This window comes from Cavia porcellus, unplaced genomic scaffold, assembly GCF_034190915.1.
Source record: "Cavia porcellus strain 051 isolate PalLab524CR breed Dunkin Hartley unplaced genomic scaffold, mCavPor4.1 scaffold_9, whole genome shotgun sequence".
Classification (NCBI taxonomy): Eukaryota; Metazoa; Chordata; class Mammalia; order Rodentia; family Caviidae; genus Cavia; species Cavia porcellus.
In genome coordinates, this window is record NW_026947492.1 from 61766839 (window position 1) to 61788470 (window position 21632).

General features: G+C 56.1%; 1 protein-coding gene across 8 annotated transcripts; it reads right to left on the reverse strand.

The window, feature by feature from the left end:
• Window positions 1–1881: 1881 nt before the first annotated feature.
• Relt (RELT TNF receptor) lies at window positions 1882–21265 on the reverse strand. 8 transcript variants are annotated; one of them, XR_010049846.1, is made up of 12 exons: window positions 21109–21265; window positions 9147–9217; window positions 7685–7759; window positions 7403–7569; window positions 6988–7067; window positions 6128–6391; window positions 4763–4843; window positions 4390–4471; window positions 3995–4252; window positions 3421–3619; window positions 2400–3295; window positions 1882–2069 (listed from the first exon to the last, which is right to left on the reverse strand). XR_010049846.1 is itself a non-coding variant. In XM_063256522.1 (12 exons), the coding sequence occupies exons 3-12, from the start codon at window positions 9192–9194 to the stop codon at window positions 3248–3250; spliced, it is 1302 nt and encodes a 433-aa protein (XP_063112592.1). In that variant the 5' UTR covers window positions 9195–9217; window positions 11920–12038; window positions 21109–21254; the 3' UTR covers window positions 2143–3247. The 8 variants fall into 8 exon arrangements, 6 of the variants coding, with proteins under 6 accessions (XP_063112592.1, XP_063112591.1, XP_063112590.1 ...); XR_010049845.1 differs by having other exon boundaries at window positions 1882–2106; XM_063256522.1 differs by lacking the exon at window positions 1882–2069 and adding an exon at window positions 11920–12038 and having other exon boundaries at window positions 2143–3295; window positions 21109–21254.
• Between the last annotated feature and the right edge of the window lie 367 nt (window positions 21266–21632).

Sequence of the window (21632 nt, forward strand, 5' to 3'; positions counted from 1 at the left end):
GGGAGGCCCTGCCATCTACTGAAAACTACTTGCTTTGTTCTTGTTAACCCTGGTAACTGCTGTGCGGTAAGCCCTATCATTAGTCCCATCTTAAGGTGGGGCAGCTAAGAAGGCTGAGAACCTTGGCCAGACACACAGCTGGTAGGGGAGACACAAAGATAGGGGTGGGGGTGGAGCTTACACTTGGTCTGGATCCAGAACCCAGGCCCTGAGGCCTGAGTCCTCGCCTTCCAAGGAGGGGCGTTCTAAAGCATGGGTTTTCAAAGCCTTCGCCAGGGCTGGAATGGGTAGAAACTCACTCCACATTAAGCACACCGAGTGGCGATGCAGCCACAGGAAGCAGGTGCTGTTATGTCCTTGTCTGCGTTAGTGGCGGCCAGTCCCTTTGGCAGTGGGAGTCTAGGGGACTTGGTGGTTTGTAGTTTCTACAAGAGGACAGCAGAGAGAAGCCACAGGGCTCATACAAGCAGTTTTATCCCCTAAATATCTGGCTCTCTTGTAATCCCCTCGGAGTGGCGCCCTTGTCCGGGCCTCTCTGGGTCTCCAGCTTCCCTCCCCAGGGCCTGGCCCCCGCACTTCATGCTCTGCACACCCACACACCTCCTGCAGTCCAGCTCAGTCTGGCCTGGCTCTGGACCCCCACCACCACCACCTCTGCTCCCTCAGCTGTCACTTAGTGGCTCTTCAGCTTCTCCATGGGAGGGCCAACAGTGTTTACAGCTGTCACACTTTTCCCTCTTTAGACAATACAGCAAACACTACAGCTTTGACTTAACTAAAACCATCTATCTCTTCCAGAGCCTAAGGCCCCCTCCGCCAGGATCTGACAAAGCCAGGGCTCAGCGCAGGGCTGTCTCCCTCAAGCCACTTAGACCCCTACTCTCACGGCTCCTGGGAGACGACCCCGAGTGCACACCTGCCACATCACAGTGAGCCTCCTGGGCCCTCCCAGGCTCACAGCAGTATCTTTCCTGGCCACTGAGATGCACTCTTGCTTTTCTTTGGGCCTCATGGTCACTGCTTTCTCAAAGTGGGGTCTGTCCTAGGCCTCTCCCTGAGATGGGTTCCCCTCTGCCCAGGCCATCAGTGCCCACTTTAGTGCTGGTGGGCACTTTTATCACCCACTACGTCTGTGGAGAGTTCCTCTTTTCATCCCCAGATGCCCCAGAACATCCACCAGGGCTATCCAGTGCCCCTAGGACCGCTCATCATCTTGTGCCACCCAGCTGGCCCTGATCCCTTGGCTTATATTTCATGAAGGAGCCAAAGGCCTGGGCTTCCCTAGCATGTCTGCCCAAGGAATCTTTTGGATCTGTTTCTGATCACCAGCTGCCACAAGATGTCCTGCTCCACAGCTTCTGCTCTGCAGTGGCAGGAGGGAGCTGATGGGTTCCCTTCCTAACCACTTTAGGGTTCTTTGGCACAAAGCCTGTGTCACTACCTTTGATGTGACCTTTGCATATGCTGTCCCCGCTCCAGGGAATGTCTCCCCTTCCCACACACTCCAGCCCAGTGCCCCCCTCACCTCATCACCCAGGCTCAACACCATGCTGCTTCCTCTAGCCATTGCTGTAGGGTCCATTACAACACCACTTGGAGCTGTAAGCTAGATGTAACCTTGGGTTAAGTTAGATTGTTTCCAGATGTGAACACAGCCAGGCCTGGTGGTGCTGCCTGTAATTCCAGCACTTGGGAGGCTGAGGCAGAGTGTCACTGAGTTCAAGACCAGTCTGAATTACACACAGACCCTGTCACCAAAAAAAAAGTATCTTATACAGCAGAGGATTGGGGATTCAGCTCAGTGGCACAGGTGCTTGCTTGGCAAGTGCGAGGTTGTAAGTTCGATCCTCAGTACCAAAACAAAAAATGTACAAAAAAACCTCACTTGTAATTTTATATTGATTTTATATTGCAATGAGAATACTTTAGATACATTGAGTTAAAATATACCAAAATTATGTTCACTTGCTTCTTCTACTTCTTAGAACGTTGTTATTTGAAAACTTGAATTCACCTGTGAGGTTCTCAAGTCATTTTCTTGGCCAGGCCTGCTCTCCAAGCTTCAAGTGCTGAGAAGGGAAGGACAGAGGGCAGGGCCCAGGGGACCTGGGAAGGTGCACAGGAAAAAGAAGCACCTGAGGACACCATTTTCCCATCTTTTATTATTCAACAATGGATGGGGACACAGATGCAAGGGCAGGACAATAGTAAATTTTAATAAATATGAGAAATGGGGGTGGAGGTGGGTCCGCGCCTGCACAGCCCCACATAAATAACCAGGTGGCTGAGCCAGAGTGGTGACATGGGATGGGCTGGAGTCCCCTGCGCTACCCAGGGCCTTGAGGACAGACACACTGCACCACAGGGAGATGGAAACCACGGAGGGTAGAGGTGCTCACCAGCCCTGCCAGTGCTTCTGTCCCCAAGGCTCCAGGGACCCTGGAGTGCAGGGCAGGTGAGGCTCTGCAGCAGCCCTGCTCAGGTCAAGTCCGTTTCTGTTTCGTTAAAAAACAGCAGGTGGAGGCAGGCACATGCATTCAGCTCCGTCTGCCGCAGGTGGAGCCTGGATGGACAGCCCCACGGGAGCCTTGAAGGCAGAAAGCAGCAAAAATGGGCAGATAAAGCTACGAGTGGGAGGGGTGGCAGAGTCAAGCTCTCCCCCAACAGCACCCCGCCCAGAATCCGCAAGGAGGTGGGGAGGCCCTGGATCCTGAGACATTCTCTCCCCACTTCACAGTCAGGTAAACGGGGCCCAGTGATAGCCAGGGACACACCCAGGATTAGAACCCAGGAACTCAGCATCCCAGCCCAGGGCTTTTCATTATCCCTTCCCTTCACAGGACCTGCCAGAAGAGGAGAGGGAGGCACATCTGCTCTAGGGTCAGTCACCAAGGGGTGGGGCTGGGGCACCAGACACAGGCACCGCCCCTCCACCAAACCTAGACCCCTGGCGGTTCAGAGAAGCCAGTGGGCTCCTAGGATGTGGCCTGAGCCAGCACAGGGTTAGGGCATCCTTCAGGCAAGGGACTGGGGCGACAGGGACAGGCGAGGCTCTCAATCTGCTGCACACGGTGCCCGCTGATGCCGCCTCACTGGGGCAGACGGTCCCACCTCCAGGCTGGGACCTTCCCTGTGTCTGCTGGCTCACTGCTTCTTGGTCCTCAGTCTCAGCTGCAGCTCTGCCTCCTCCAGGAAGTCTTGGGGACCTCCCAGGGCAAGGCTGAGTATCCTCAGACTCGACAGCGCCTCAGATGACCAGGTTGCTCTCACTGAGCCGGACCACATAGCGGTTCTCCTGGAGACAACAGTGACATCAAGAGGGCTCCTGGCTCCAGGAAAGGAGCCCCTGCCTAGGGTCCCTGCGCTCCGCCCTCTTCTGTTGTCAGTCAGGTGCTAACAGGAACCTTCCCCATACTTCACCTCAACCTTGTTCTCTGCTGGGGGCTTCGGCCACCTGGTATGGCTTTCACCACTTCCCAGCAGTGCCCGCTGCTCAGGTAGGAGTGCAGGTTGTGGAGAGTCAGGGAGGTCACCCACAGAAGGCCCAGCCTCTGTGATGGTCTTCACTTCAGATGCCACTAAACTTGTCCTCTGCTCAGGAATTCGAGCCACACGGAACCTAAGAGGCGAGATGGTGCAACCATACCCCGTTAGAGGGGAACTCCGGCATCTCCAGGCTCACACAGTTCAGGGAGAAAATGTCTGCCCTCCACAGACAAGGGCTTCACTGTGCTATCTGTGCCCAGTCCCCAGCACCCCAACTCTAGTTACACATGCATAGCCTTGGCCTGCGAGGCTGCAGGTATGGTGAGGGCCAAGATGGTACCCTGGCGACCCAAGAGGTCCATATGAGACACGGCACAACTGGGGAGTCCTGACTTTCCTCTGGCCACCCACTCTGCCTGGAGGTCCAGGAAGAGCATGGCCATCATGGAACAAGGGGCTCAGGGCTGGACAGGAGCCATGTTTCTCATGATGCCATTTGTCACCTCACCTGCCCACAGACAAGATGGTGATCTCGCCCTGACGTCCTGCCTTGGCCCCAGCCTTGGGAGCTCTGGCCAGGGCAGGCAGAAGGCTGGGAGCCGGAGTGGAGGCAGCTGCTGCCTCAGGGGACAACAGCACCTCAGGCCATTTCTTCTGGCTACATCGGGAGCAACAGGAGCCAGAGAGCGAAGCTAGGCCCTGCACAGTGTGGAGGTGGTGGCGATGCGGGCAGATGTGCGGCATGCTGGGGGAGGCCGGAGGCAGCCTGCAGGAGAGCAAGGGGGTGCAGTCACTAGGGCAGCTGGGGCCCAGGGCAGAGATGAGCCAAGGAGTCAGGAGACGTACCAGACCCAGGTGGGGAGCCCGGAGGGAAGCTGATGGGCTGAGGCCTTGCCCTCTCACCTGAGCACAGGCCTGTGGCTCGTCTGCACCAGCTGCTTGCTGTGGTATTCCTTCAGCAGCTCCTCCAGGGCTGCGGCATTCTCTGCGGGCAGCTGTGGTCAGAGCCCTGCTCTGCCACGAGGGAAGCCCTTGCCCTGCCCCAGCAAAAACCCCTCACCTACCCACCACCTGTCCCCAATCTTGGCTGTTAGCCTTTTCCTCTGCCCTGCATCCACCAAGGCCAGACACTCATGGGTGGCACCAAGGTCACAAGATCAGGCCAGCCTGAGGCCCCAGCGCAGGGAGGCAGGGTGGGCTGATGGCCTGTCCACTCAGTGGCTCTCAGAGGAGACCTTCTGCCTGGGCACTGGGATGGGTCAGACCCTCCTCTCACCCTTCTTCTCTGTGATCAGGCGCACCAAGATGCCAATAGTGTCCTCATTGGTGTCATCGGTCCGGTAGGCAGGGTTGATCCCTGGGAAAAAGCAGAGGTCCATGATCTTAGGAGGGGGTGGGAGGACTCTGGGCTCCCAGCTATACCAGAACCTGCCGGCAGAGGGTGCCCCGGCCTTCCTCGGCTGTAGGAGCCACGTGTGTGTTCAGGCAACAGCTGCTGCTCATTGTCACCTTTACTATTCAGGTCACACCTGTACTCAGCAGCCCACTCTGCTTACTGGTTTCAGGGCCATCCAAATTCCACAGTCTGCAGACTGTGGAGGGCACAGACTGTGTCAGCTTCTTCTGGGGTGGCTCTGCCCTGCCTGAGCCTTAGGATGCACTTCCAACGTCTACAACAAACTGCCCTTCAGGCCCATTACCTCCCTGCACACTGCCCTGTCCATGGAACTATTTAACTAAGGGCCACTGGTCAACTCTGGGCCCAAACGTCAAGTGTGTGGGAATGGGCCACTGTGATCCCATCCTGAGCCCAACACCATGGTGTCTCAGAATTTGCACCTGGGAAGCAGCCAGCAATTAAAAGTCACTAGGCTAAGAAAACAAGTACTGTCCCAGGCAAACCAGCACTGAGTTGCCACCCACTCGCTCGCCCGTGCCTAGTTCCCTCTCCAGACTTCAGCATCAGGAATTGGAAGGGCCCTGCCAGTCCCAGGCAGCCTCAGAGACTGGCACTGGAGGTGCCACTTCACCCTGGACTTAGCTGGAAGGATCCTATGAGCCCAGGGCAGTGTACATGCATGTGGAGTCCCCAGTGCGTCTAAAACATTGGTCTGGTGGGGCAGAAAAACCCCGGGGCCAGGGTGGAAGAACACTCCTCTCCTTTGGTTCCAGGACTTGTAACTCAAACCCTAGCCTGGAGCTGCAACCTGAGCCTGCAGCAGGGGCAGCTGTCCTGCCCGCCTTCCTACTGCAGAGCATTCCTCCAGATCCAGGTCAGAGGTCAAGAGGGTCCCTTTGGTACCTGAAAGGCCATCTCTAGCCTTTAAGTCACACATACAGCTACAGCCCTCAGGAGGAGAACCTGTGGCTAGGCAAGGAGGGCTTTATCAAGATAGAGATTCCACGGCTGCCACCAGCTGTCCTGCCCCTGCTCTGCCCATGATCCCACACCTTGGTCCCTCACCTTCTCCTCTCTGTCAGTCTACGCCCTTTTCTAAGGCTCCTATACAGCTGCAGCACCTGCGGCCTCTCTCAGTAGACCCCAGCTAGGAGCTTCCCTCTGGCGGCACTCCATTCCGCTTTGGGGCCCAGCCAGTCCTTGCTCCCCAGCCTCCCATCCGGACCCCAGGGCGGGCCTCACCGCTGCTTCCACTGCCTGGGGTGGGCCCGACCTCCTTGTGGGCTGTGCAGTGGTAGCCCTTCCGCTTGAGCAGGTTGCACACCAGGATGCCCAGCAGCCCCATGAGGCAGAAGATGGGCACAATGGCAATCACCGCGTACTGCGTTGCTGTCTCTTCGGGACCACCTGCTCGAGTACCATTTCCAGGCTGCCTTGTCTCACTGCCACTGCCACCACCAGCTCCTGCTGCCACCTCCACACCACGTCGGGCCCGCCGCCCCAACTCTGAGCACCATGGCACATAGAGGCAAGACCAAGGTAGAGAGAACGACACTTACAGAGAGGCCGAGGCCCTGCACCCCATTAGAGGAGGTGGAGGAAGAACTGATGTGCCCAGGCAGCCACCTCCTGGCTAGCCACCTCAGGAGGCAAAGGCCAGCTCAGGGTCCTTCCTTTTCTCCTGCTTTGGCCACTGGGTTAGTTATCATGAGACGCTCAAGCTTGCATGAGAGGAATGTGCACACAGTAACATGGCACAGTCTGGGCCCAGGGATATCCCGCAACTCCATGGCCTGGTCTGTGGGCCTGCTGCTTCTGAGGCACAGGGCTCAGTGTGAGAGGAGCCGTGTAGACATGCACATATCTGTCAGCGTGCATGTGCTGCAGAGATCTCATGGATGTGAACCCCCAATCCCCTTAACTGTGGCTGCCATCTGCTGGATGGTCTCTGTCACTCAGAAACAAGTGTTCCAGTGACCACAGCCTCAGCACCACCCCCCACCCTCCTCCACAGGATCCCACCATCCCATGTGAGCACTGTGGGGTTACTAAAGTTCAGCTCAGGGGACCCTTCCCACCCCCACCCCCCATTTGCCACTCACCATCACAGCTGTGAGTACTGAGAGGTGCCCAGGAACACGGCTGACATGGAATAGGGGGAACCCCCCTTGGCTCAAACCACCTGCAGAGAAGATGTCAGGTCCGGGGATTTAGTTCAGCAGCTCAAGCACTCTCCTGGTAAGCATGAGGTTGTGAGTTTGATCCCCAGTACCAAAAAGCAAAACAAAACAAAGAATGTATCAAGATAAAGAAGATGTCACTGAAATCCAGAAGTTTCTCCAAAAAACTATCCATAAGAGAGACTGGATGCCTTCCTGTATGCTCAGTGGTCCTGCCCCATCCCATGTCATGGAGAGGGAGACTGAAGCCTGCTCAGTGTGGAATGGGCTGGAACCCCAGGACTCAAGGTCCTGGCCTCCCAGACATGAACCTCCCACTTCCCACTCCTGTGCTCACCCAGGCTGGCAGCCTCCACATAGTGCATCTTGAATCGCGGTGCCAGCCTGGACCTCCAGCCTCCTTCGAAGGCTGCAGCAGTCATGGGGCTGGCATGGGCTAGAGCCCCAGGAGGCTGAGAAGGTGCCCGGGGGGCATGACCTACATGGTGTGCCCTGGCCCAGCTCCTGTACAAGAGAAAGGGTGAGAACAAGGCCAGGAGCCCTGGGAAATAGGCCTGGCGCTTCACTGCTCCCCCAGGAGTCTCCCCACAACAGGGCAGATGGGCAGTACAGTGCTCACCGGGTCAGGCTCCTCTCCAGGTGGGCACTGCCAAGGGGTGGTTGATGTTGGAGTGGCCAGAGCCCCGGACAGCAGCTGAAAAAAGCAGGAGGAGGAGGAGCATGTTGAGGGATAGAAAGCATGAGCTGTAGGGTCTTTGGGGTCATCTGTCCAGTTCCTACTTCCTGAGGCCCTGGGTATGATGACTGCTGACCACACAGGGCCACCCTGAACCCCCTCAGGCTTCAGGGATATTCTTCTAACCTCAATCCCTCGTACTGCAAGGAAAACCTGCCCTGTCTCAAACATAACCAGTGCCTGGGTAAGGAGAAAATCCTGCCTGCTTCTAGAAAGAACCAGGGAAGGGGTCAGGACTTTAAACCCTTGGGTCTCTGAGTTCTGCCCCTTCCGGCTGACCAAACAGATGATGAGGAAATGCTTCCGAATTCCTCACTCAGATTCTCTCCCTTTTCCTGCCACCCCCACTCCCAACACAGCTGGGTATGTCATTAGCCAGCCTCTGTTTATCCTCCCTGGAGCCAAGCATACAGCTGGTACTTACTATTCTGAGCCCTGGGCTGAGCCTCTGAGACCACATCCTCCTCTGTGACCATCCCCTGTGGCAAGGTCACCCCAGTCACACCTCTGTACCCAAACAGGGTATGCCACGTAGAAAAGAAAGGGTCTTTTCAATGGGTGCTTCCAGCCCCTTCCATGATGTGCTCTCCACTAGGTCCACTTGTGTGAACTGAACTCCTGCTGTGGGGTATGCCATCCTCCAATGTGGCCTAGTCTGTTGGGGGCATCGGCCACAGCACAGACCAAGCTGCCTGCAGGTGGCACTTCACAGAGACTCTGGGGATCTCCAGAGCTAGTTGCCTGTACCTGCTAAAGCTGAGAGGCCTCCTGCCCAAGGTCCAGTCTCACCCTTCCTGGGCATTAGCAGAAAGCCAATACCAGGCCAAGGCTATAAGTCTGTAGATACAGGTGGCCTGATTCTGACTCAAGTGTGACCCTTAATGCTGGCTGCATTCTAGGATCCCTAGACCAATACAGATCTTAACCTCAGCAATCTAAAATGCTTCAAATTCTAGGCTTCTTTGGCCCAAATTCCTTCATGTCCCAGGGCACCTTGCAGCTGGTGGTCCTCAGACCTGCCTGCTAACAGGCACCTTGCTGTCAGCCACACTCCCTTGACTAGAAACATCAGCCAAGTCCTTCCTTCTCCCCTCCACCTGGCCTGGGTGGGTATGAGCTGGGAAGTTCTGGTCCCTTTTTCCCGGATGCCATGGCCTTCCCACATGGTTAACATCTCATGCTGGGGGAACATGGAAGTATTTCCAAGAGTCTGCAGTCTCAAATTCTTCCCAGGTAGGGTCAGAAGCCACGTGTCACCACAGCTCAGTTCAGCAGCAGAATCCCTGGAGAGCTGGGTGTGGGGTTCAGGGTTCTTCCAGCTTCTCCCAGGCCGTCCCAAACTTACCACAAAGAGGCAGGACAGAGGGCAGCATAGTGGGCTCAGCTTCATCATCAGGCCCCAGAGTGGTCACTGGCCTAGGGCAGAACATGGGGAGACTGAGAGGGCAGTGGGGACAGGCAGGCAGCCACGTGCCCCCAGGCCACCTTCGGCATGACGGGCCTTGACAAGGAATTTGCAAGGTGCTGCTGGGCACACAGAGCAGGGCGTGGCTTGCCCTCCCTGCTTTAGATGCAAGCCAGGGGCTGCATGTCTGGGACCAGCTCCCAGGTCGGACCAGGATGGCAGGGCAGGCAGAGGACTCTGCAGGATGGGGAGGCTTCCCTGAGGAGGAAGGGCTTCCTTTCCCTCCCATAAACAGCCAGGTGCCCTGCAGCATCAGCAAGGGAGCTCAGAGGAAGGAAGGAAGTGTGGGGAGGTCTCGGGCCAGGCCTAGAGGGCTGCAGCACCGCAGCCTGGCCCTCTGCAGCTCTGGGCTCCTGCCAGCCAGGTCTCTCACAGGTCTGCAAGTTGCTGCCACTCCTGCTCCTCTGCCTTCACTACTGCTCACTCTGCACAAGGAAGAACCTTTCACACCACCACCACCAAAGCCCAACACAAGGCCTCTTTCTGAAAGCTTCTCTAGCTTTCCCCAAAGCTGAATCTGGTTCCCACAGCTTCCTATCCTCCCTGTCCCCTTCCCACATCCATCACCTGCCTGGTCTCCAGGTCCTGGTCCCCACCGGGTGAGGTAGGGTGGTGGGGACATGTCCACTTGCATTCTTGCCTGCCTAGTGCCACAGGGTGGAGTGACCCTTCCCATCCCCAGCCAGCGTCCAGCCTCTCCTCATCTCTCCAGCACCTCCTATGTGCCTACAGCTCTCCGCACTAAGGATGAAGCATGAATACAACAGAGGGGACCCTGTCCTCAGGGAACCCCATCGTAGGAGCCACAAATGGCAGACAGACAGACAGAAAGGCGACCCTGTCAGTAGGTGGAGTGCTGAGAAATACAGTAGAGCAGGGTATGATCTGTGTGGTAACATCAGTGATTGATCATGGCCCTAGACTTTGGCTACTTCCAGGTAAGTCTCCAACCAATGGACAAGGCTGGGACAACAGGAAGCAGGCTTCAGATAAGACAACAAGAAGGGACTGAGGAACGGGGAAGTTCCCGGATATATTTGCAGGGGCCAGGGTTTCGGGTCATCAGGGAAGTGTGATGGAAGCAGAGCTCTTGAATGGCAGGGTGGCACAGGCCACCTCTGGAACTCAAGGGTGGTCCATAGGCCTCAGAAAATTCAGACACTGACCCAGGGCCCCGGCCTGTCTGAAGCTAAGCCTGGTGGGAGACTGGCTGCCTGTAGCAGGTTCCATCCAGGTCACATGAGAGCCCCCCTCCCTGTGGGCAGCTGGGACTTCTCCCCTGGAAAAGGAGCAGAGAAAACTGATCTGCCCACCTGACCTGGGCCCGGCCCAGGCTTCAGTTACACCGGGGGGGGGGGGGGGGGGGCAGCAGTCACATCATCCGAGGGACTCTCCAGGTCACTGACCGCCAGCTGCTTGTTCTGTGCACTCTGTGCCCCAGAATGGCCAAGGGGAAACCCAGGGACAGTGGAGGCCAGAAGAGTAAGTGAAGGCCACATCTGACAGTCAACGCTCCTCAGCTGGTACTCTGATTCACTCTCACCTATGCCTCCTCAAATTCAGTCACAGGTTCTGCCCCACAATGTCATTCTACTGCTCAGCACCCCTAACCCAGTCCATCTCCCCAAGACTCAGTCCAGTCCTTCAAGGGCTCTAAGCCACAGACCTGACCACAGCCCCAAATCCTCAGGCTCTCCCCACTACCTGCAGCCAGCCCCCCAGCAGTGGGTGAAAACTAACAAGCAAACCCAGAGTCCCAGGAACACCCCTGACCCCGGGTAGCCTCTGCAGGTGACCTGAGCCCAAAAGCAGGAGCTGTGCAGCTGCTCAGTTGCTCATGTACAGACAGGCATGGAGCGGTGCGATCTAGAGACTTCCAGGAGGAAAGTAAGGATCCAGAGGCCCACATCAGCCTGAGAGGCCACATTCAGACATTCACCACCCAGTGCCCCTGCACCTTCTAATTATGTGCCTTCTAATTACCCCAAACCCCCACTTACTCCAGTCTGGCTGCCCCAGCCCCCACACTCACCCTGACTGAGCCCTCAGTGGACCTGCACAGTCAGGCAAAAGAGCCCAGCACACAAGTGCACACACAGACTGCTCAGACCCCTGCCCCCAGGCCTCTAGTGTCCAAGCCACAGCCTTGCAGGGATGGCAAAGCAAGTTCAGAGAGACGCCCAGGGACCAAATGCCTGGTCCACCCAGCCAAGCAGTCAGGGATGACCCAAAGTTGGCACCTCCTGAGCGCTTTCTGCAGGACAGCTGTCAGAGACAGAGACAGGCTCAGAAGTGCACCTGGCCAGACTGTGGCCTGGAGGAGGAGAGGAAGAATGCTCCTCCCCTTGTCGCATGGTGGGTGAGGCGCACCCCAGTGGTTCTAGGCAAGAAGGAAGTCGGCTCAGAGGCCATTCCTCCCTCAGGTCTCTTAGCCCCACCTATCTCCTCTGCCAGCAACTCCCTGGCCCTGAGCATTTCACTCCCTGGGGTTCAGTTTCCTCATCTCCAAGATGGGCATGTTTATCTCCCCCAGCAAGGGTGGCTATCAGGAGGCTTCAATGAGGTAATGGACCCAAAGTAGGTCACGGGACATCCTCCCCAACAGCCCTTTCTCCCGGGCTGCAGGTTTGTAATTAAGTGTTTGTCTGCTTACTTGTTTACTGTTGCTCCCCAACCAGACAGCAGGAAGGGCAGGGATGTCTGCTTTATTCACCACAAAGCCCAGCACCCAGCCTTGAGCACGAAGTCTTCACGCAGTCTCCACCGAACATGCTTGACCAGACCAAAAGGTTAAGGAGGGCTTCGTGAGACTCAGCCCTCCGAAAAAGCACCCAAACAACTAGAACCAGAAATTCCCTGGGTAAAAGCCAGCTAGCCAGGCCATGACCAGGCCCCCAAGTGAAGAAGAAGCAAGCCTGACCCTGCAGAGCCCAGAGGGGAGCAGCCTGAGGCCTCCTTAGAGGAAACGGTGACCCCGCCCAGGCCTCAGGCAGCTTCCCCTTTCCCAGAACTGAAGCGCCCCATCTAGTAACCCAGGCCCTGCCACATGCCTCCCCTCCACACTCCGCGATCCCCCAGAGCCCTGCCACCCCTCCTGCCTGCTCACTCCTTTCCTCGCTTCCACAGCTCCCCACTCTGCAGCTAAGAGTCGGGGCACAGCCTGCACCTGGGCCTGCTGCTCAGGATGTACCTGCAGGCCTGCTCACTGAAGGCAGCTGCACCAGCCACTTCAGCACCTTCAGCGCAGGGTACCTGCACTTTCCTCCGCACACAAGCCCCGCCCATCACTTGGAGCTCAGCTCAAAGTCACTTCCTCCAGGAAGTCTCCCCCTCAGCACTCATCAACACCCTGTTTACCCAGCCCCTTCCCTGCCCTGAGTGGTGGCAGTGCCAGACCAGGGGAGTGTGTGCTGCCTTGGGGACAGGAAGCAGAAAAAGTGTCTTCAAGAGATAGGCCACTTGTGCCAGGGGAGGGAGGACCAGACAGCAGGCTGCTGGTGGAGGAGCCCAAAGCTGGGCTTAGAAAGGGCTGGGTCTGAATATGGGTCTGAGGCTCCAGGCAAAGGAGCACAAGCCTCCCTGCTCTGCTCCACGTTGACTGTGGCTGTGGAGCACCCTGCTGCATTGAGGGCAAAATGAGAGAACTGACATTAATTTCTCAAAGGAGAACTGAGACAGAAAGCCCTCAGTAAGTATTCACTATTCTTCAAGTGAGTGTTATTCCTATACTATCTGCCTTTCTCTGTCTCTGTCTCTGTCTCTCTCTCTAGTAGTACCAGGGACTGAATCCAGAGCCTCTGCACTGAGCTACAGACCTTTTTAAAAACTTTTGAAACAAGGTCTTGCTAAGTTGCCCAGGCTGGGCTCAAACTCATGATCCTCCTGCCTTAGCCTCCCAGAGTGCTGGAATTATAGGTGTGTACCACTCACTACACCCCACTCAAGGTTTACTTTTGTACTTAGGTACAGTGCCTGGTGCCAAGCCAGGTATAGGTGTCAGATCAGCCATGCTAAGCCTCTGGGGTGGTGGCGGAGGAGGAGCAGGAGAGGAGAGGAGTCTGAGGAGATTGGTGGGTAGTGCCCAGGTCATGCCAAACCTCAGCTGCAAGCTGAAAGCTTGTATGTTCCCCAGGAGCTTAAAGGGTTAAGCAGGCTGCAGAGAGGCAAGGATGGATTTGCATCTCAGCTGGTGTGCAGGGCTGCCTGCTGCCTGCTGGGGAATGAGGGTACCGGTGGTAGGTACTACTGCCCAGCCCTGGCTCTGAGGCCCTGCGGACCTCCCTCCAGCCCCCAGAGGAAAGGTTGCCTGGAAACACAGCTGGACACTGGCCTCCCTCAGCAGTGGCCACACCAAGCAGGAAGACAAAGGCAGCCCATCAATAGAGAAATCCAGGTTAGCGAGGGACCCAGTGGTTCCCTGGCAACTGGGGTTGAAGGAAGGTAGTACCCACACTGGGTGGCAGGGTGGGCACCTAGGCGCTGCCTGCTTCCCCTCCTCCCCTAACAGGAGAAGGACACTGACCCCCACCCAGGCATGGCCATCCTCCTAGAGAGACAGGGTTGGAGGAGGTCTCTGGTAGGGGTCACACAGGCAGTAAATGCTGAAGCAGGGATGGAGCCAGACTGTCTCCTGTCTGCCTCCCCTACCCTGACACTTGCCCAGAGCCTGACAGGTAGATGTTCTCAGTTTGCCCAACTGAGGGCAGAGGCTAGGGAAATTGCAGTGCACAGTAAGTGGTCCAACTGAAGGCCTACTACAAAGACCAGAGAGGGTTCTGTCCCCACATGCAGCCTCAGGGCCTCTGGAAATTTGCCTGTACCTACACTCATTTGTGTACTGTTCCAATCTGTGCCTGCTCTGGCAAGAAAGCATACCCTGGGAACTAACAGAAGCAGGAAGACTGGGAAAGTCTGGGAATTCCCAGTACGCGGAAGAGGTCCCAGGGCAAAGCCCCAGCTTCCTAGGGCTGCTGCCTGGACTGGGGACCCACAGAGGTACAGAAGCCAACTTGGGGTCATTCAGTGAGAAGGGCGCCCCCATGCCCAGCCCTCCCCAGCCTGGGGAAACCAGAATTTCCCAGGTTGAGTACCTGGGAAATGAGTACCTCCCCAGTGCTAGACCTCTAATCCTGTGCCATGATACTGCCAGGAGCTGGTTTTGGTTCTGCCCCTCAGGCCTCATGGCTGCCGTTGGGCCTGTGAGTCAATGGCTCAGGTGGGTGAGATGGGCAGAAGAGGCTGAGGGGCTAATTGGCTCCTTGAGGCTAAGAAAAGGGCTGAGGTAGTCAGACTGGCCCACCTGGCTCCTCCCAGTCTGGGCAGGGTATGGATGAGCTCTCTTCCCTCCACCCAAGCCAGGCCAAGTCTGGGGCTAGGGGACTGGGTAAGACCAGAGTGATTTCTGGGGCAGAGCTGGGGCTCCCTAATCACCCTCTCCAGCCAGGGTCCCAGAGAACCCTCAAAGGCAAGGTTCCACATGCAAGGAAACTGAGGCTCACAATGCCTAAGTAGTAACCTGTAACAATCTGATCACAAAGCAGCGAGCCTTAGCCATCTTAGAGAGGGGTAGGCAGCAGACGCGTTCCTGCTCGTCCCCCAGGCCTGGCATCCCTGCTGCTGCCACGAGGCACACTTCTAGTCCACCCACAACCTCTTAACAGCATGAACCAGCCCTGAGCTGTCTGTCCTTGACCCTGGACAGCACAGCAAGGGCCCAGAAAGCACCTGGGGCATATGCTACTGCTCCCTCTCTGAGAAGCCACCCTGGCCTCTGGCCCTGGCCATATACCTCTACAGCATCACTAATGTGCTCAGGTGGTCCAGAATCTGCTCAGTACAGGCCCTGTCCCCATCACCCTAATGTAGCTGACTGGGACAGAGGATTCAGGAGAGATCAAGGGGAAACTATATCTCCATGCTCCATTCTCCAATGCTCCCAGAATTGGGGTGCTAGGAAAGAGGCTCCTGAGGCCCTACTCCACAGATCTGTCCTGAGTCCTGGGGTGTGTGTGTGTATGACATGGTGCTAGGAATGGATAAGGTCAGGCCAGGCTCTGAGAGCATATCTGGGCTCAAGCTGTAGTTCTGTCACTTTGTGGATCTGTGACCTTGGGCAGGTCGTTTACCCTCTCGGAACTTTGAGGTCCTCCTCTGCAAAGAAGTGCCAGTCTCAGCCTCATGGAATGCTGAGGAGCTAAGTGGAATAACCCAGGTGAAGAATCATGCGGCAGGGAGAAGGGATTAAAAAAGGAAACAAACTGTATTATGCATGTGTACCAACTCCCCAAGATGATTATAAAATGCATGTACTGTAAACATGTAGTAATAAAATAAAATAGGAAAAAAAAAGAACTAAGCAGTGTCCACACAAGATTACCCAGAAGCTTGGGTACAGCAAGAGTGCTTTGCGTGGACTCCCTGGGTCCCCATTTCCTAAGAGTCTCCAGGCCTGTGTCACCTGTTTACACACCAGCTGAGGCCACAGTCAGGAGAGTGGAGGGGTATGAAGCAGGAACAATTAATGTAAGGATACAGTCCCACATGCCCAAACCTCAGTTTTTCCTCTGGAGTTTGGGGCAATTATTACCTATTCGTCCACGAATAACGCCAGTGTGGTAGAGGGCTCACAGTTCATAGGTGAATGGTGACTTCGTATAATCTCATCTGAGCTCAGGTGCCCTCTCCTGCAGGAAGCTGGGCTTGGGGAGGGGCTATCACTTTTCAGCCCCCTTTGGCCCCTGCCAGAAAGGAAAGGCTCCCTGTGAGAGGCAAGCAGTGCCTGCAGCATGTGGGCAGCTGGGCACCCTGTAGGCTCTTTTGCTCTCCCTGTGCCTTCCCTGTGAGTGGTGAGTGAGGCCCGGCTCTTCTCTCCGCACCACACTCAGACCCTGCCTCTAACTGGCTAGAGAGGCCCCCTCTGTGCCAACCAGCCAGGGCACAGTCTCACAGCCACGTGGGCAGGTTATTTATAGAGCTCTCATCTTTCCCAGAGTGGCCCAGGAAAGAACTCTGGCCTTCAAGGCTGACAGATCCAGGTTTGGATCCCAGTGTCACTGGAGACCTGCAAGTGCCTTCCCCTCTTGGGACCTGGGTTTCCATGCCTGGGCCTGGAAGACTGGTGATACTCTGGAACATGAAGCTGAGATATGGCAGCCTCAGGGGCCTTAATGTCAGGCGTGGGCACACAGTAGGAACACAGAACTAGCTTCTGTGCTCTCTGCTATGCAGCCCTATCCAGTGGCACTACGCTTAGGCGTAGACCAATGGTGGCGAACCTATGGCACATCTTTGTTATCAGGTGTTTGTTATCACTGAAAGCTCTAAAAGGTTTGCAATCACTGGCCCAGGCACAGAAGTTCAGCTTTACTGTGGATGCTAATCTGCCCAGCGCTCGCCAATTCTGAGTTGGGGGTGGGACTGCGCCTTATGAGTGATCTCAGGTAAAATCCTCCCTCACTGGTCCCCCCTCCCACTCACCTGTCAAAGGGCCTAGCTCTGTTTTGTACCCTGCCCAGTCAGACCAGGTGCTGAAAACTACCTACCAATAAGTCCTCCTGCTTCAGTAATCCAAACTAGTCCTCTGGAAGCTCACAACAGCATTGTCAGACTGGCCCCCAACCCTCAACTCCCATCTGAAGACCAAGCCAGGTGTGGGCAAAAGCTGGTGTTAGACTCTAGCACAGTGGCTGTGTGATGCAAACCAGGGCTGCTCACTTCCACTGAGTCTCGGCTGCTCTGTAGCAACCTGGAAAGGAGAGACCCCTATCAGCGCTGCTGTGGGAGATGCTGAGTCCATGATCTGGCGCATGGCAGGACATTGGTAGGGACAGCTTCCTCTGCCAGCCCAGAATGAAGGCCTTGTTGGAAGAGGGCCATGGTAAGCACCAAATGTGCCCATATCCCAGGGGTGGCCTTCAGTCATTGCCTCAACCCCAGCACACAATCAGCCCCAGGCCGTGGTGAGCCTCAGAGATCTGAATGTAAGCTCCCATGCCCTCGACAGCACAGGCACGGGGACCCGACATGACTACCCTTCCTTGGGACAGAGTGGTCAGTACAGATGTGGCAGTGGAAAGGGCAGGCTGCTGGTCAGGCCAGTCAACCAGCTTGGCAAACAGTGTCACAAGTGACCCACATCTGTACCTGTATCCCAGAGACAAGGAAGACACCGGGAAGTAAGCCACAACAATGAAGAGGAACTGACATTGGGCTTAGAGGACTTCCTGGCTCAGGTGAGGCTGGGGCTGAGCCTGGAAAGGCCAGGAGGGTTATACAAAGAGGGGACAGAGAACACACAGGGAGGGGTGTAGGTAAAGACGAAAAGTTAATGATGAGAAGCTTAGACTGTTTTGCAGGCTAAAGACAACAGGCGCTTTAGGGAATTCACTATGGGAAGGACTGGAAATGGAGGCAGAGGAGTTGGTACAAGAGTTTCGGCCTACAGCCAAGTGCAGTGGCACAAACCTGCAGTCCCTCCTACTCAGGAGGCTGAGACAAGAGGATTGAAAGTACAGGTCCAGAGATGAGGAGAGGACAGAAAGAACAAGGAAAAGAAATGGAAACACAGCTTTTGTAGTAAGAAAGGGAAGAGGGGTTGAAGGGAGGGGGAGGAAACAGGAAAAAAGCAGCAGCAAGATATATCAAGTACACGTACAAATCCCCTGTGACCAATGTTATCATTATGTATATTTAAAATGTACCGATAATGAAAAGATTTTTTAAAAAGGAAAGTATAAGACAAGTTTGGGTAACTTAATTAGAGCCTGCCTCAAAATAAAAAATAAAAAGGGATATGGACATAGGTCCACAGTAGAGCACTTCTCTAGCATGTGTGAGGTCCTGAGCCCAAACCCCTGAATTGCAAAGAAAAAAAAAAAGAGTCTGGGCCCAGAGAACAGGACTGAACCAGAATGTACAAGCAGCCTGGGCTTGCAAAGCTGTGTCTTACTCCTGCTTCCCATGCTGCCTATGCCCCGCCAGCCAAGGAATGACGGGAAGGGTGTAAGGTGGGTCCTCTGCCTAGAGGAGAAAAGCCAGAAGAACAGGGATAGGGGGCTTGGGTAAGTCCCTGAAATTCTCAGAACTGAGTCTCTCTTTGTAAAATGGGGAGCAGTCAGAATGACCTGCTGGCTGATTCCTATACCTATGAGCAGGATGGATGGTGACTGCCCCTCAACCTCTCCCATCCTTGGCCAGACACAGATAACTCCGCAGATAACTCCCGCCAGCAACTATCACCAAGTCTGGGCCCAGGTCCAAGTCCCCAGAAAGACTGGGCTCAGGCAGGCACAGGAAGCACAGGACCTCCACAAGGCTGGCCAAGAAGAGGTAAATCCTTAAGTTAACCCTTCTTCTCTCTCCCCCGTCCCAGGCCTGAGCTATTTCCACCTCTTTGCTGGGGATGGAAATAACTCGGGCTCAGCCCCTGGAGACCAAGACAGCTATTTTCATCAGCCCCAAGAAGCACAGCTCCCGTCATTTCAAAGAAGACCGAGGCCCACCCTGATGCCCAGTCTCAGTTCTAAACAAACCAGTGGCAGTGGTCAGAGCTGGAAGGGACACTGGGGGAAAATGGGGAGAGAGAGGCCCAGAGAGGGCAGAGCAGCTGTTCAAGGTCATTCCATGTATGTGTTCCCCAGCACAGCAAGTGGGAGTCTATGGGAAGAAGTCCTTGAGTGATGGCAAAGAGGTGAGTGGGGGCCTCTCAAGTGTGGTAAAAGTCAATTGTCCCTGCCACCCCGAGCTGTGCTGCTAACTTCACTCTTCAGAGCCAGGTGGACACCCCCAAGGCCAGGCACAGACTCTACAAGGCAGGACACAAGCCTTTCTGGTGACCTCTGTCTGGGAGTGACAAGCAGGAGGAGGAAGAGAAAGAACAGGAAGATCATGTAACTTACCCACTTCCCGTGTTCCAGACATATGCACACACACACACACACACACACACACACACACACACACACACACACACGTCACAGTCAAAACTCAAATGGGACAGCCTGCAAGGCCATGTCTGCCAGCCCAGGTATGAGAGACGGTAAGGTAAGCCGTAAACAGTTATCAGGAGGACGGTGATCCTCTCTAAGCACCTCACAGGGTCAGAAGACCCGAGTTCCAATCCTGGCCCTGTCTGGACTCTTCATTGACCTTGGGCGAAGCCGCTTTGTTTCTCTGAGCCTCAGGTTCTTTGAAACAGTCACATTACAGAACCACTGTGAGGATTCAACAAGATAGCACATCATAGAGTGTTTAGAACAGAGCCTGGCCCTGTGCCCACTCCCCCAGAAAGCAATCAACATTTTCAGAAGATGACAGCAGAAGACAGAATTTCCAGAGCCTACATTCAGCAGGTGCCACACCCCCTGCCAATGACACCTTCAGAGGTTGTCATGCTAGATGGGGAAGGGACCCTGGGTCAGTTCTCCAGCAAGAATTCGGCCTCCCAGACCAGACCAGAGCCATGCCTGGGGAAAAAGTCAATATCCTCTCCCCAAAACTAGGAAGGCAAAGAAATGAGATCTGCTTAGAGAACCAGGATTTCTGGACCCATAGTGTTAACGGATCCGACCAGTTTTGGGACAGCTTCCCTTCCAAACCTTTCACTAGCACCCGGGTGCAGCCCCTGAACCATTATATTTCCAACATGAGCCTGCCACCAACCCCGTTCAGTCTTTCTGCCTGAGGAGAGGAAAGGGAAAACAGAGGCAGTTGACCCAAAAACAATAGAAGCTCCCAAAATGATGATTCACAGTCCATTCACAGCTTGACACCTCAGTGTGAGGATGGGGAGACCAAGGTTTGATATCAGGACTGAGCCTGGGCCCATTGACAATACAGCTTTCTAAGGAGCAGCTCTGCCTCTCACAGGGACTTCTGTGTGTGTCTGTGGGGTGGAGACCGAGGCTCAGCTATGATGCCACCCAGCCTTGCCCAGTGTCCCTCTCCCAACGCATGTCACTCAGGTTCCATCCCCTCCCTAAACTGAAATCCTGAGGGGTGCCCCTTCCTGGGGATAGTCCTAGACCCACCCTTGTCCAAGGAGCCCAATTTCCTTGTCCTCCCATCTGCTGGGTGTCTGAGGTCACCCTTCTTTCTGCCTCTTACTGTCTTGATGCACAACACAGACACACTACCTGACCCCACACACATGCTATGCTCATTCTCAATCGCTTGTCCTCTTCCCTTTTACACTCACGCTAACTAGTGGTCCTGGCCCTGCTCTGCTCACACTGCAGGCCACACACAGTGACCCCGGTGACCCAGAGTCTCTCTCACACACAATCATACGTACACGCTCCGCCTGTCTCAGACACACAGAGCCCCTCTGTGTCACTCACTCTGCTCCGCGTCACCGCCCAGTGTCCCGGCCACACGTCTGCCTAAGCCAAGCCGCCTCACGCGCCGTGTCACCCACAGTCACGGGCTGACACCTTTCAGACGCCCCACCCCCCCGCCCCGCGCGCCGCAGCCGCACAGAGGCGCCGCCGCCCCGTCCCGCATCCCATCCTGGTCTCTGTCCAAGTTTCCCGGGCCAGGGCGGCTCCGGACTCTGCCCGTCCTTCACACTGCAAGTTCCCCCTGCTTCCCCGCCACGCACCTTCCGACAGACACTGCGCAGGGCCGGGCCCGTAGTCTCGGCGCAGGACACGCAGTCCCAGCCTGGGGCTCACAGGCCGGCGGAGCGAGGGCGCAGAGGGCGCCGGGACAGGCACGGGCAGGGGGCGTGCGCCCCGGGTTGCCGCATCCGCCGCGCGGGCGAACTTCCTCAGAGACGGGAAGGCAGGGGCGCATCCCGCGGGCAGGACTGCGGCCCCGGGCTGCAGGCCCCGCGCGCCCCCCTTACCTGGACGCGGCAGTTCCAGGTTGGCCCCGCGTCCAACGCTGCCCCGGGGGCCACCTCAGCTCGCGCACAGGAGGCAGCGCAGCCTGCGCGCCTTTTGAATGAATCGCCAGCCCGGCAGGCAGCCGCGCAACCCCGCCCCTCGCGTCACAGCTGCCGGCTCCGCCCCCTACGTCAGAGTCCCGGCTCTCACCCGAGCCCCTACCGAGTGTCCGCGGAGGGCCCTGCTCTCCGGCCAAGCCAAACTGCTCTAGGTCGCCACCTGTCGAGCCCTTTAGGAACTGCAGAGCTGCGCAGTAGCCGGGAGCGCGACTCAGGGCGCGTCTCCGGTGGGCGCCTTGAGAGCTCTACCCCACGAACGGATTGTACAATGCACTAGAGAGGCATGTGAGCCTTGCTGAGTTCAGTGGCGCATGCCTGTTATCCCAGAGAATCACAAGGCTGAGGTAACAATCGCTGAGATAAGAATTACTAACCCAACCTGCACAACTTATCAAGATTCTGTGTGAAAATTTAAACAAGGCGGG